Here is a 14,170-nt window from a genome sequence, read left to right as displayed (position 1 = left end):
GCGGAATATGAGCGGTAGGTTATTCAGGGTGTCTCTCTGTTTAATGTGACAAATCTTCTAACACATATACGAAATTTTGGTTTTTTTTGTATGGTGTAAAACATATATACCAAAACGGAAAAAACAAACAATTGTATACAAGTCTTGAAAAGCAATATACCAGTACCCATAAAACCCCAGTGTGACAACAGACTTCTTACAGAACAGTTACAACTACATGTATACCGCGGCGGAATGTCCAGTGACAGGTGCGAGACACGTGTTGTTTATCCTAATGTTGCCTTTATCTATTTCATGTTGTCACCGTATATTTCAGATTGGATTTAATTAACGATTTCTGTTAACATTACTGATTATCAGCAGTCACATCGATTTCATATAGAAACCTGACGGGCAGTACACCATTTCACAGATACAGATCCCATTACATAACAACACACCACGTTTCCTGATGTCACGGATCCAACGTATCTCTCCTATATCTCATAGAGTTTCATAAATCATATTTATATTAAACCAGAATCGTCACATGTACTGTGACATAGTAACCCACAACCCAGGGGAAGTGATGCAGGAGTAGCATATGTAGGCCACACCAAACAAATAGACCCCACTCCCAACATGGCAGGCGTGGACATAGAACCAGCCGCTGTCTTCCTGACTCTGGCAGGAGGGGTGGTGATCAAATACATATTGTCAGCGATCGTGGGTTCAAGGAGGAGAGAATATGAGTTGGTGGGGGAGGTGGCAAGTTTAACATGCTACCCGATCAAGTCCTGCAGAGGTTTCACAGTGGAGAGCGGATACTGTACAAATCTAGGTCTTCAGGTTGCAGGCAGTGTTATAGACAGGTGAGGGAAGCGTTATGAATGAGGCCACGTGGGCCTGTTTGGAAGACAGTTTCAGCAAAATATCATTTTCACTACAGTCTCAGAGGAATCAATCTTCATCACATGTTTGATTAATGTACCTCGGATATATATGCTGAAGATCATTTATTACTGTGAGGTGTATCTACCTTTAGAGATGTTACCATGTGTTTGCTGTATAGGAATAGCAGCACCACGGAAGCAATAGGGGTTGGCTTAGGAACAATATTTATGTATATGCTTAGCAAATTTAGGTCATGTATAATTTAAAGTAAAGGTAATGGATACTAAAGGTAACCGAATGCTGTTAAGTTGCCCGTTCTAGATTGCATTTAATGTAAGCAGTGGAGGGAATATAATATATATATTGGTATAAGGAACATGGATACAGGTATACTGGTTTCAGCGATACGATTGATAAAGCGTTCGTAAAATCCTTCTTCATTCCTTTGGATATGACCCATATTGCAAGTTGCCCGATGACACCAGCATTTTAGGAATGGTGCGATACGTATTATATAGTGTGCAGTAGTGGAACGGAAGCCGTATGTGTGTATCCCTACTGGACTGATACAGCTTGTTCGACATGTGCAGCTGACCAGATGGTCCTACCTCACTCACTCTTCTGGGGCCGCCATATAGTTCATGTCCGTAGTAAGACAACACGACAAGGTGTCTCCACGTGTCCCATATGTTACCTAGACATAACTTTACACATTATAAATTCGGTTAATCATTGAAAAGTATCTAAACATTGCTGCACATTTCACAGATGAAAATATATATGCTGTATCGTGTATCAACGGGCTGGGTTTGACCAACGTGTCCTTAAATAATCTGGCAGGGACAATGTTAGACTAAGGCTTAGTCTCTGAATATATATAATTTTGATAGTAACAAACTGAACAAATTGAAAAGGAGCCCTAGGGAGACCAGAGATTCAGAACCTGGGGAAATCTAGACTTGCTTCGTTTAGGGCTTTAGCACTACAGGGAAGGCTAGGCTGTAGGGAAAATAATGTGGTTCAGGGACTATGAGAGAGACTAGGACAATGTAGGCGTGCTCTCTTTCCAACAGTGGTATTTGTTGCTGTATAGCGGCCGGTCAGTATTGGTATGGACAATAAGCCGGGGCAGTGCCAGGTAACCTGTGTGAGATAGGAGAACGTGGGTACTGTTCAGCTGCTGTATCAGGTGTAATTACCAATTATTGTGAGGGACACATTAGCGTTCTGCCTCCACCAGGTGGGTAGTGTCCCTGTGTTTTAGCGGACTCTGCGTCTCATTCCAGACACTGGGTGGTGACTGACGCCAGCTACAACATGCTGTCCTCCAGCCAGATGCCCACTCTGGCCGTGGTCAGCACCGCGTTTAGGGATGGACAGCTGATCGTCGACGCTCCGGACATGCCGACTCTCACGTTGTCCACGTCGCCAGTCGTCGATAGCAGCAAAGTTGTCAATGTTGTCAGCAGGTACGACCGTTGAAGTGTTGGTACACACGTATCACGGTTACGGGTGGGTATTGGGGTAGGTGGGGTGGCGGGTGTGGTGGATGGGGTGGTGTGTTGCTGTCAGCAGTCACTCCACACCATTCGCTCCACTGTGGCCTGGGAACCGGATATGGGGTGTTGAAGGGAGACATTTACATTGATGAAACCGACCAACACTAATGCCAGATAAGCGTCCTTATGTCAACCTTCAGATTCGATCCCCCCGACCATCTGAAAGACTCAGTGCGGCAACCATTGTCTTCCACGTAGTACTGGTGTTATGGATATGGTTATAGGTTGTATTACACATCTTGTTCTAGTACAGGAAATATGCACCTACCACAAACGCTTTTTAAAATAAAATAGAACCCACTGATACAACGTGACAAACTTGACACAAACAGGATGTGACGTCAACCTTCCCAATATTCGGTGTGCTACATTAGTTACGTTTAAGGCTCCTGTTGAAATGTACATGTTTAACTGTTACAGCAGCGGCAAGGCCACGCTCGAGGGTCTGGACTGTGGGGACCAGGCAGCCAGCTGGTTCAGCAAGTACCTGGCCAGGGAAGGGGTCAGGCTGCTCCACTCAGCCCCCGGGCTTCAGAAGAGGGACATCACACAGGAGAAGAAACCCTGGGGTAGTCCGGCTATAGCTGGCGACCAGGTGGGTGGTGGATAACAGGGGACTGGGTGATGTCATGTGGGTGGTGGATAACAGGGGACTGGGTGATATCATGTGGGTGGTGGATTACAGGTGACTGGGTGATGCCATGTGGGTGGTGGATAAAAGGGGACTGGGTGATATCATGTGTGCGGTAGATAACAGGGGACTGGGTGATATCATGTGGGTGGTGGATAACAGGGGACTGGGTGATGGCATGTGGGTGGTGGATAACAGGGGACTGGGCGATGTCGTGTGGGTGGTGGATAACAGGGGACTGGGTGATGTCATGTGGGTTGTGGATAACAGGGGACTGGGTGATGTCGTGTGGGTGGTGGATAACAGGGGACATGGGTGATATCATGTGGGTGGTGGATTACAGGTGACTGGGTGATGTCATGTGGGTGGTGGATAACAGGGGACTGGGTGATATCATGTGTGCGGTAGATAACAGGGGACTGGGTGATATCATGTGGGTGGTGGATAACAGGGGACTGGTTGATGTCGTGTGTGTGGTAGATAACAGGGGACTTGGTGATGTCATGTGGGTGATGGATAACAGGGGACTGGGTAATGTCATGTGGGTGGTGGATAACAGGGGACTGGGTGATGTCATGTGGGTGGTGGATAACAGGGGACTGGGTGATGTCATGTGGGTTGTGGATAACAGGGGACTGGGTGATGTCGTGTGGGTGGTGGATAACAGGGGACTGGGTGATATCATGTGGGTGGTGGATTACAGGTGACTGGGTGATGCCATGTGGGTGGTGGATAAAAGGGGACTGGGTGATATCATGTGTGCGGTAGATAACAGGGGACTGGGTGATATCATGTGGGTGGTGGATAACAGGGGACTGGGTGATGTCATGTGGGTGGTGGATAACAGGGGACTGGGTGATGTCGTGTGGGTGGTGGATAACAGGGGACTGGGTGATGTCATGTGGGTTGTGGATAACAGGGGACTGGGTGATGTCGTGTGGGTGGTGGATAACAGGGGACTGGGTGATATCATGTGGGTGGTGGATTACAGGTGACTGGGTGATGTCATGTGGGTGGTGGATAACAGGGGACTGGGTGATATCATGTGTGCGGTAGATAACAGGGGACTGGGTGATATCATGTGGGTGGTGGATAACAGGGGACTGGTTGATGTCGTGTGTGTGGTAGATAACAGGGGACTTGGTGATGTCATGTGGGTGATGGATAACAGGAGACTGGGTAATGTCATGTGGGTGGTGGATAACAGGGGACTTGGTGATATCATGTGGGTGGTAGATAACAGGGGACTGGGTGATATCATGTGGGTGGTGGATAAGAGGGGACTGGGTGATATCATGTGTGTGGTAGATCACAGGTGACTGGGTGATGTCATGTGGGTGGTGGATAACAGGGGACTGGGTGAAATCATGTTTGCGGTAGATAACAGGGGACTGGGTGATATCATGTGGGTGGTGGATAACAGGGGACTGGTTGATGTCGTGTGTGTGGTAGATAACAGGGGACTTGGTGATGTTATGTGGGTGATGGATAACAGGGGACTGGGTAATGTCATGTGGGTGGTGGATAACAGGGGACTTGGTAATATCATGTGGGTGGTAGATAACAGGGGACTGGGTGATATCATGTGGGTGGTGGATAACAGGGGACTGGGTGATATCATGTGTGTGGTAGATCATAGGTGACTGGGTGATATCATGTGTGCGGTAGATAACAGGGGACTGGGTGATATCATGTGGGTGGTGGATAACAGGGGACTGGTTGATGTCGTGTGTGTGGTAGATAACAGAGGACTGGGTGATGTCATGTGGGTGGTGGATAACAGGGGACTGGGTGATGTCGTGTGGGTGGTGGATAACAAGGGACTGGGTGATGTCGTGTAGGTGGTGGATAACAGGGGACTGGGCGATATCATGTTGGTGGTGGATAACAGGGGACTGGGTGATATCATGTGGGTGGTGGATAACAGGGGACTGGTGGATGTCGTGTGTGTGGTAGATAACAGGGGACTGGGTGATGTCATGTGGGTGGTGGATAACAGGGGACTGGGTGATGTCGTGTGGGTGGTGGATAACAAGGGACTGGGTGATGTCGTGTAGGTGGTGGATAACAGGGGACTGGGAGATATCATGTGGGTGGTGGATAACAGGGGACTGGGTGATGTCATGTGGATGGTGGATAACAGGGGACTGGTTGATGTCGTGTGGATGGTGGATAACAGGGGACTGGGTGATGTCGTGTGGGTGGTGGATAACAGGGGACTGGGTGATATCCTGTGGGTGGTGGATTACAGGTGACTGGGTGATGCCATGTGGGTGGTGGATAAAAGGGGACTGGGTGATATCATGTGTGCGGTAGATAACAGGGGACTGGGTGATATCATGTGGGTGGTGGATAACAGGGACTGGGTGATGTCATGTGGGTGGTGGATAACAGGGGACTGGGTGATGTCGTGTGGGTGGTGGATAACAGGTGACTGGGTGATGTCATGTGGGTTGTGGATAACAGGGACTGGGTGATGTCGTGTGTGGGTGGTGGATAACAGGGGACTGGGTGATATCATGTGGGTGGTGGATTACAGGTGACTGGGTGATGTCATGTGGGTGGTGGATAACAGGGGACTGGGTGATATCATGTGTGCGGTAGATAACAGGGACTGGGTGATATCATGTGGGTGGTGGATAACAGGGGACTGGTTGATGTCGTGTGTGTGGTAGATAACAGGGGACTTGGTGATGTCATGTGGGTGATGGATAACAGGGGACTGGGTAATGTCATGTGGGTGGTGGATAACAGGGGACTTGGTGATATCATGTGGGTGGTAGATAACAGGGGACTGGGTGATATCATGTGGGTGGTGGATAACAGGGGACTGGGTGATATCATGTGTGTGGTAGATCATAGGTGACTGGGTGATATCATGTGTGCGGTAGATAACAGGGCTGGGTGATATCATGTGGGTGGTGGATAACAGGGACTGGTTGATGTCAGTATTGTGTGGTAGATAACAGAGGACTGGGTGATGTCAGCGTGGGTGGTGGATAACAGGGGACTGGGTGATGTCGTGTGGGTGGTGGATAACAAGGGACTGGGTGATGTCGTGTAGGTGGTGGATAACAGGGGACTGGGCGATATCATGTTGGTGGTGGATAACAGGGGACTGGGTGATATCATGTGGGTGATGGTGGATAACAGGGGACTGGTTGATGTCGTGTGTGTGGTAGATAACAGGGACTGGGTGATGTCATGTGGGTGGTGGATAACAGGGGACTGGGTGATGTCGTGTGGGTGGTGGATAACAAGGGACTGGGTGATGTCGTGTGGGTGGTGGATAACAGGGGACTGGGCGATATCATGTTGGTGGTGGATAACAGGGGACAGGGTGATATCATGTGGGTGGTGGATAACAGGGGACTGGGTGATGTCATATGGATGGTGGATAACAGGGGACTGGTTGATGTCGTGTGGATGGTGGATAACAGGGGACTGGGTGATGTCATGTGGATGGTGGATAACAGGGGACTGGGTGATGTCGTGTGGGTGGTGGATAACAGGGGACTGGGTGATATCATGTGGATGGTGGATAACAGGGGACTGGTTGATGTCATGTGGATGGTGGATAACAGTGGACTGGGTGATATCGTGTGGGTGGTGGATAACAGCTGACGTTGGGATGACATGTTGGTATTGGATAACATGCCATATGTTGTTTGCCCTATCTGAGTGTTCAGCTAGCAGATACTGATAAAGTTTCACTGTAAATAACACTTATCTAATGTCATGGGTATGCTTCCAACACGAACGCCGCAATGGAAATATATGTTCATCGAAACAATATATGTTGTATATGTGAGGCGTTATCTGAAGCAGGATAAGAACACAATCAGTTGCTTTGTGCATCCAAGGAATCGATACCAAACTGTCACATTAACACCTCGGACAAATCCTTATTCGAGACCATGTGTGCCTTACGGCCCCGGTCTAGGTGGCACAACATTCGGCCGTGACGTTCAGAGATGAGGCAAGTTTTGCCTGAAATTCCCGTCAGACACGCCCTGCTTGGTGTTAAACAACATCTGAGGTTCAAGATGGGGACAGTATGTTGTTTGTCGGGGAGTCCATGTAAGAACTGGACAGCTTTGGTGTCAAGACCTGGACAGCTCAGGAGTCTTTATGCGTCAAGGAGATATTTTAGTGACGCTATGTTACCCAACGTCGTCGGTTTAGGGTGTATAATGTTATGGGATGGCATAACAACTGATTGGAGAAGGCAAGTCACCTTTGCCAATGGCAGTTTGATAGGTGTTTGTTTATACGACATGATGTTCTACCCTTTGTCCAAATACAGAGAGGTAATGTCCGGTTACGGGAGCATGCTTGCCCACATGGTACCTCTGCCAAAACGGGCTGTAGGTCAAGATCATGTCTTGAGATCCATGTCTTCAGTGAGAAGGAACGACGCCAACAACAGGATCAGAACTAACCACGTTAACTGGCCAATCGAGGGTTGTCATAATTAACAACATCCATTAAACTGGTTTCAATTGGCGTGTGCCCTCAATGCGCCACCGCTGTAAACCCTGAATCAAAGCAAATGTTGATCACATTCGCTACTGACATTGTTCATTGGTATGGGTATGGTATAGGATTTGTATTGAATATTGTATAATGAAACACCGATCAAGCGAATGAGCAAATATCATCTGGTACTGATATACCTACCGTCAGCTGATCTAGCTGTTTCCACTACAGAAGACCCTACTAACGATGTTGGGTAAGTGTCACACTGTACTACGATGTAATTCCGTGCTGTTGTCAGGCCGCGTACAGCGACTTCTGCGCCTACCTGCTGATGTCGGAGACGTCCCAGGACGCTGTGAACCAGCAGCTGCAGCAGCCCATCTCCCTCGACCACTTCAGACCAACCATTGTAGTGAAGGGAAGCAGACCATACGACGAAGTAAGCTCAGAGTTTCAGTGTGTCGTATCTACCCTGGCTCTTGCAGATGGAAACATCGATAGTAAAGTTACAGGTTCCTGGCACACCTATGACATCGCCCCAAAGGGGGAAGTGAAAGTGATCCTCTTTCTTGACACTTTCAAGTCATATAGGTTGACATCGTCCTATTCTTGAAAATAGTGAAGTAGTTTTAAAACATACCTGCAAACATCCCAGAAGGGGTTTTATACTTTAATTACTGACTACCGGACATCTTTGAATGATAGACAGAGTGACTTTGATACAGACCAACAGACGTCCATCACTGTGTGGTATGCCTACTACCGGACATCTTTGAATGATAGACTGAGTGACTTTGATACAGACCGACAGACGTCCATCACTGTGTGGTATGCCTACTACCGGACATCTTTGAATGATAGACAGAGTGACTTTGATACAGACCAACAGACGTCCATCACTGTGTGGTATGCCTACTACCGGACATCTTTGAATGATAGACTGAGTGACTTTGATACAGACCAACAGACGTCCATCACTGTGTGGTATGCCTACTACCGGACATCTTTGAATGATAGACAGAGTGACTTTGATACAGACCAACAGACGTCCATCACTGTGTGGTATGCCTACTACCGGACATCTTTGAATGATAGACTGAGTGACTTTGATACAGACCAACAGACGTCCATCACTGTGTGGTATGCCTACTACCGGACATCTTTTGAATGATAGACTGAGTGACTTTGATACAGACCGACAGACGTCCATCACTGTGTGGTATGCCTACTACCGGACATCTTTGAATGATAGACTGAGTGACTTTGATACAGACCGACAGACGTCCATCACTGTGTGGTATGCCTACTACCGGACATCTTTGAATGATAGACTGAGTGACTTTGATACAGACCAACAGACGTCCATCACTGTGTGGTATGCCTACTACCGGACATCTTTGAATGATAGACTGAGTGACTTTGATACAGACCAAACAGACGTCCATCACTGTGTGGTATGCCTACTACCGGACATCTTTGAATGATAGACTGAGTGACTTTGATACAGACCGACAGACGTCCATCACTGTGTGGTATGCCTACTACCGGACATCTTTGAATGATAGACTGAGTGACTTTGATACAGACCAACAGACGTCCATCACTGTGTGGTATGCCTACTACCGGACATCTTTGAATGATAGACTGAGTGACTTTGATACAGACCAACAGACGTCCATCACTGTGATGGTATGCCTACTACCGGACATCTTTGAATGATAGACTGAGTGACTTTGATACAGACCAACAGACGTCCATCACTGTGTGGTGGTATGCCTACTACCGGACATCTTTGAATGATAGACTGAGTGACTTTGATACAGACCAACAGACGTCCATCACTGTGTGGTATGCCTACTACCGGACATCTTTGAATGATAGACTGAGTGACTTTGATACAGACCGACAGACGTCCATCACTGTATTGGTATGCCTACTGCCGGACATCTTTGAATGATAGACTGAGTGACTTTGATACAGACCGACAGACGTCCATCACTGTGTGGTATGCCTACTACCGGACATCTTTGAATGATAGACTGAGTGACTTTGATACAGACCGACAGACGTCGATCACTGTGTGGTATGCCTACTACCGGACATCTTTGAATGATAGACAGAGTGACTTTGATACAGACCGACAGACGTCCATCACTGTGTGGTATGCCTACTACCGGACATCTTTGAATGATAGACTGAGTGACTTTGATACAGACCGACAGACGTCCATCACTGTGTGGTATGCCTACTACCGGACATCTTTGAATGATAGACTGAGTGACTTTGATACAGACCGACAGACGTCCATCACTGTGTGGTATGCCTACTGCCGGACATCTTTGAATGATAGACTGAGTGTCTTTGATACAGACCAACAAACGTCTATCACAGTGTGGTATGCCTACTACCGGACATCTTTGAATGATAGACTGAGTGACTTTGATACAGACCAACAGACGTCCATCACTGTGTGGTATGCCAACTACCGGACATCTTTGAATGAAAGACTGAGTGACTTTGATACAGACCGACAGACGTCCATCACTGTGTGGTATGCCTACTACCGGACATCTTTGAATGATAGACTGAGTGTTTTTGATACAGACCAACAAACGTCTATCACTGTGTGGTATGCCAACTACCGGACATCTTTGAATGAAAGACTGAGTGCCTTGATACAGACCGACATACGTCCATCACTGTGTGGTATGCCTACTACCGGACATCTTTGAATGATAGACTGATAGACTTTGATACAGACCAACAGACGTCCATCACTGTGTGGTATGACCGTCAGCCATCGTGTCATGTTTCAGGACGAGTGGCAGTCGGTAAAGATCGGCAACGAGGCCATTCTACGAACCCTGTACTGTACTCCGAGGTAAGTTATAATACTTTATGAAGCAGATTCGAACCGAGCTCACTCACACAAATCTTGTTCAAAAATAAAATTGAACCTTCACACTTTACTTGCATTAAAGTAAGTATTTAAGTGAAAATATTTATGTTAAAGTTTCAATGTTGTGGTCCCGTGTTTATCTTTTACAATCTGGACACAATGCATCTCATGTTTCAGATGCATAAAAGTAAACATTGATTTCAAAACCGGCAAACGGATAAAGGAAAAGAAGCCCCTGGACCTCCTACAGACGTGAGTTTACACCACCATAAACAGATGATATTATCGTATCAGTTTACAAAACCTACGATAAGGCACATTCGACACAATGCACATCATTGCTTATCTCCCAGAGTTCGACACTGGAGCCCGATACATGATTTATACAAGTACCTAGGAAAGACAGGGTGACCCCATGTAATGATACAGTATCTCATATGGCTCCTTGGAGACTATTTCCAGGCTAAACCTTGTTGTTCCCCCTCTGTCCTACTTAACGTACCCCTTTAACATGTTTCCTTTATGTATACCTTACCCTTAACATATACAGCAGACCTCCTTGAGAGGGTATGTCAGCCCACTTCAATCACAGAAGATTCATATCTTCCTCCGTTTTTAATCGTAGAATATTTGTACTTTTTAGGTTAATGGCTAACATTATGTACAATTGCTAGCAGCTGTTATAATTCTAGACAGGTCCATGTAGGAAGCAAAGGTACTGTAAATCCCCATGGTCCCTAGTGTGGTGATCTACCAGTTGTTGGCGACCTGTAGCCCAATTTTATATTGTATTGTTAAAGATAGAAATTGTGTTTTATGGTTTTATGCTGGTTTTAAGTGTAAATTTGTGATAGACTAATTATTTTACTGTCCCCTGCAGACAGGTAAGTAAATAAATTTGTTTTTATACATTTGTACATTCACTAATTATGTAATTTTTAAAGTAAAATCAGAGACCATATATGGTAAAATCGATATTTGTATTTGTGTTATAAGTAAAAATATGTATTTTCTTAAGTAAAATTTATATTCTTATACTTATCCTGACTCATGACGAGAAGCCCTCCCAACCCCCCGTTGAAGACACATTTCACAGCAGATCCAAGTGCATGGGTAGAAATTCAGGAGAGAGTGACAAGTAAGGCAGGTCACCTGACTGTTTTGCGCGGGAAAGGGCAAAAGGGAGGTAACTCGTAGGTGAGTGTATTTATACGTCCGCTTCGGGAACTTCAAGGGATTCAAGTGTTCCACTACCATTCGAAAAGGAAAGGGAGTAGTAGACAGGATAGGGGTACGGGACCAGGGTAATCTAAAGCTTCATTTAATAGATGAAGCCTTAGTCAGACCCTTCCCATTACCATCTACTACAAAGCTATATTTCATAAAATAAGACTTTAGTCGGGGACGCTACTATAGCGGACGTTGGTATCTTAACTCTATGTCGTGTTGACAGGAGGTAATACTGTGTCATACGGTATCCTCTGCTTTTATTTATGACACTATGTCACGTTGACCTCGACGAAACAGTTTAACGTAAATCGTCTGTTATATTTTTGGTGTTCGTAATAAAGGCTTGTCGGGCTTTTTTCACCCCTTGTTCTATGTACTTTTTTTTCTCATCCTCACTTATAGTAGACTTACTAGACTTGGATCGAATATCTTGTTTCATTTCATTATATTTCGTGAGTTCAGAGAGGATCGAACGAAACTCTTCCTCGGAGATCTTACTATCAGCGAGTGCCGCTGAAATACGCTCACTCACCGTGTTTAACTTCGCTTCGGCTAGAACCCGGATCTCATCATGCTTCAATGCCTTACGATGTAGTCTGCGTGATGCGTATTTAAGTATCAGCCCTAACACCCCTGTTACCCCAGCCGTTATTTCAATACCCAGCACTATGGGTGAAGCTACGATGGTGGTTAATAACCCAACACCTGCCGCCCCTAGTCCCATGCTGGTTGTCATAAGGGTGGTATCAACCCCGTCCACGACATTGAAAACCCTATGGTATTTCTTATATAATGCTTTCCGCTTATCCCGATCTTGTTCTAGTTGACGTCTTACATCACATAATTGCCTCAAGCGGAACCCGTCTACGGTTTCCAGGGTCTTCGCTACTTCCTCTACGACTGGGTACAGTCCCATCCTATAATATATATTACTAAAGATAATTTAATTGGGCTTCAGTTAATAACCGATCTAGTTTCCAACTAGTGTTCTGGTACTAGTTCAGGGATATAGTTCAATCCCGTAATGTATTTTAATTGGGTTTTATTTAACCTTCGATTAATGTACTTAAAGCCGATAATACTTAGATCAGCGTGCGTGTAAAAAAGCGGGGTCTTAGCTCTACGTCCATTAAAGAGACGAACCCCATCAAGACTTGGTACAGGGTCATTTCCCGATACCTTAATAATAAGACAACGTTGGTTACTAGCCCTGTCTTCCCACCGTATCAACATATCATCTATAATGTTACGAGTCCCAGGAAACGAGGCATCTCCGAGATAGACTTCTATTATGAATGTGAAGTTTTCCGCTACATTTCTAAAGACCTCTTGGTGATCAAGTAATTTGATTGATGTCTTCACTTTCTCCTTGGAAGTTACCATGTTGCCCGAGTGGTTTGGTATTGGTGCGATATATATATTATGAGATTCAGAAACTAACTCTCCTGCTGCTAATATCTTGTGGCGGTGCGGAACGAACGCTCCTATAATTATGCCGTTGTTCTTAATCTCGGAGACAGTACCATCTTGTCTCAAGGTGATATAAGGTGCGGTGAGGGTTAAGTTGATTAACCATTCAGGTTCTTTAAAATCCGATAACGACACCCGCCTATACACGTTGTCTTTGAAGTGCAGGATGTATAAGGTGTCTTCCTCACCAGGTTGATCGAATCCCTCCGTGTCCCCTAAGTCGTTAATCGTAGTGTTGGGGTGAATCCAAGACATTGCTATATTATTACGATATAATTTCCAACTGGTTTTCTGATAATAATTCAGGGGGTGCACTTCACCCCCATGAAGTGTATGTTGTCGGGTAGGAAGATCTTGGTTAGTGATATAGTGTCTTCCACGACCACGGTGACACCCTGCAGACTGGTTTTGGAGTCGACACCCACCCGCACGTAAACGTTGCAAACGTGATACTGTTGTTGTTTCCCCCACCGGAGTTTGACCCCCTTCACGATCTCTACATTATCCCGCGATGGTTCCCCTAGGTAGACTTGGATGATCAGTGTTGAGTTCGCCGGTAGACTCTCCAGGATCCTGACCACACCTTCGAATTCAGACACCAACTGCAATACCACGTTTTGCATCCCCGCTTTACTCGATAGCATGTGGGCTGCCATACTGGCGAGTGGGCTGATGACTACGCTACGTCTCTGAGTCGGGATGTAAGCCACGAGCAGGGTTCCGTTGTTCACGACTTTGTTTAGGTGGTTGTCTTTATTATCCGTGAACACGTAGGGGGGAGCCGAGCCTAATATTGAGAAACCAGTCGACTTTACCCGGTAATAACACCCACTTGTCATCATCGGTGAAAACGAGCGTATATGGTTTGTTTCGGGCGACGGTAGTGCTCTCAACATCGGTTAAGTCGAACAGTTTGCCCCCGTATGGGTATATCATCCAGTTATCATCCCCGGTGGTGACAAGGGTGTACTTAGTGTTGACTGCCGCTCTTGAGGTATCTACTATATCGCTTAGGTTGCTAGTACCACC

General features: G+C 46.2%; 1 protein-coding gene across 1 annotated transcript; it reads left to right on the top strand.

Moving 5' to 3' along the window:
* Positions 1-621: 621 nt before the first annotated feature.
* On the top strand, positions 622-10,697 carry LOC124260969 (mitochondrial amidoxime-reducing component 1-like). The gene is made up of 6 exons (XM_046695291.1): positions 622-851; positions 2,160-2,342; positions 2,853-3,027; positions 7,841-7,981; positions 10,359-10,423; positions 10,619-10,697. Exons 1-6 carry the CDS (start codon positions 622-624, stop codon positions 10,695-10,697), a joined length of 873 nt encoding a protein of 290 aa, XP_046551247.1.
* The last annotated feature ends 3,473 nt before the right edge of the window (positions 10,698-14,170 follow it).

Source organism: Haliotis rubra, unplaced genomic scaffold, assembly GCF_003918875.1.
Source record: "Haliotis rubra isolate DU_JTF1 unplaced genomic scaffold, ASM391887v1 Scf119, whole genome shotgun sequence".
Classification (NCBI taxonomy): Eukaryota; Metazoa; Mollusca; class Gastropoda; order Lepetellida; family Haliotidae; genus Haliotis; species Haliotis rubra.
Note: the sequence above shows the minus strand (reverse complement) of the source record. Positions and strands in the feature narration are given on the sequence as shown.

Bases quoted from the DNA above. Each gene is read 5' to 3' on its own strand.
- LOC124260969 (XM_046695291.1), top strand. From the start codon at position 622: ATGGCAGGCGTGGACATAGAACCAGCCGCTGTCTTCCTGACTCTGGCA. The intron at 7,982-10,358 runs GTAAGCTCAGAG...GTCATGTTTCAG, and splicing joins GAAGCAGACCATACGACGAA to GACGAGTGGCAGTCGGTAAA. The intron at 10,424-10,618 runs GTAAGTTATAAT...CTCATGTTTCAG, and splicing joins ACCCTGTACTGTACTCCGAG to ATGCATAAAAGTAAACATTG.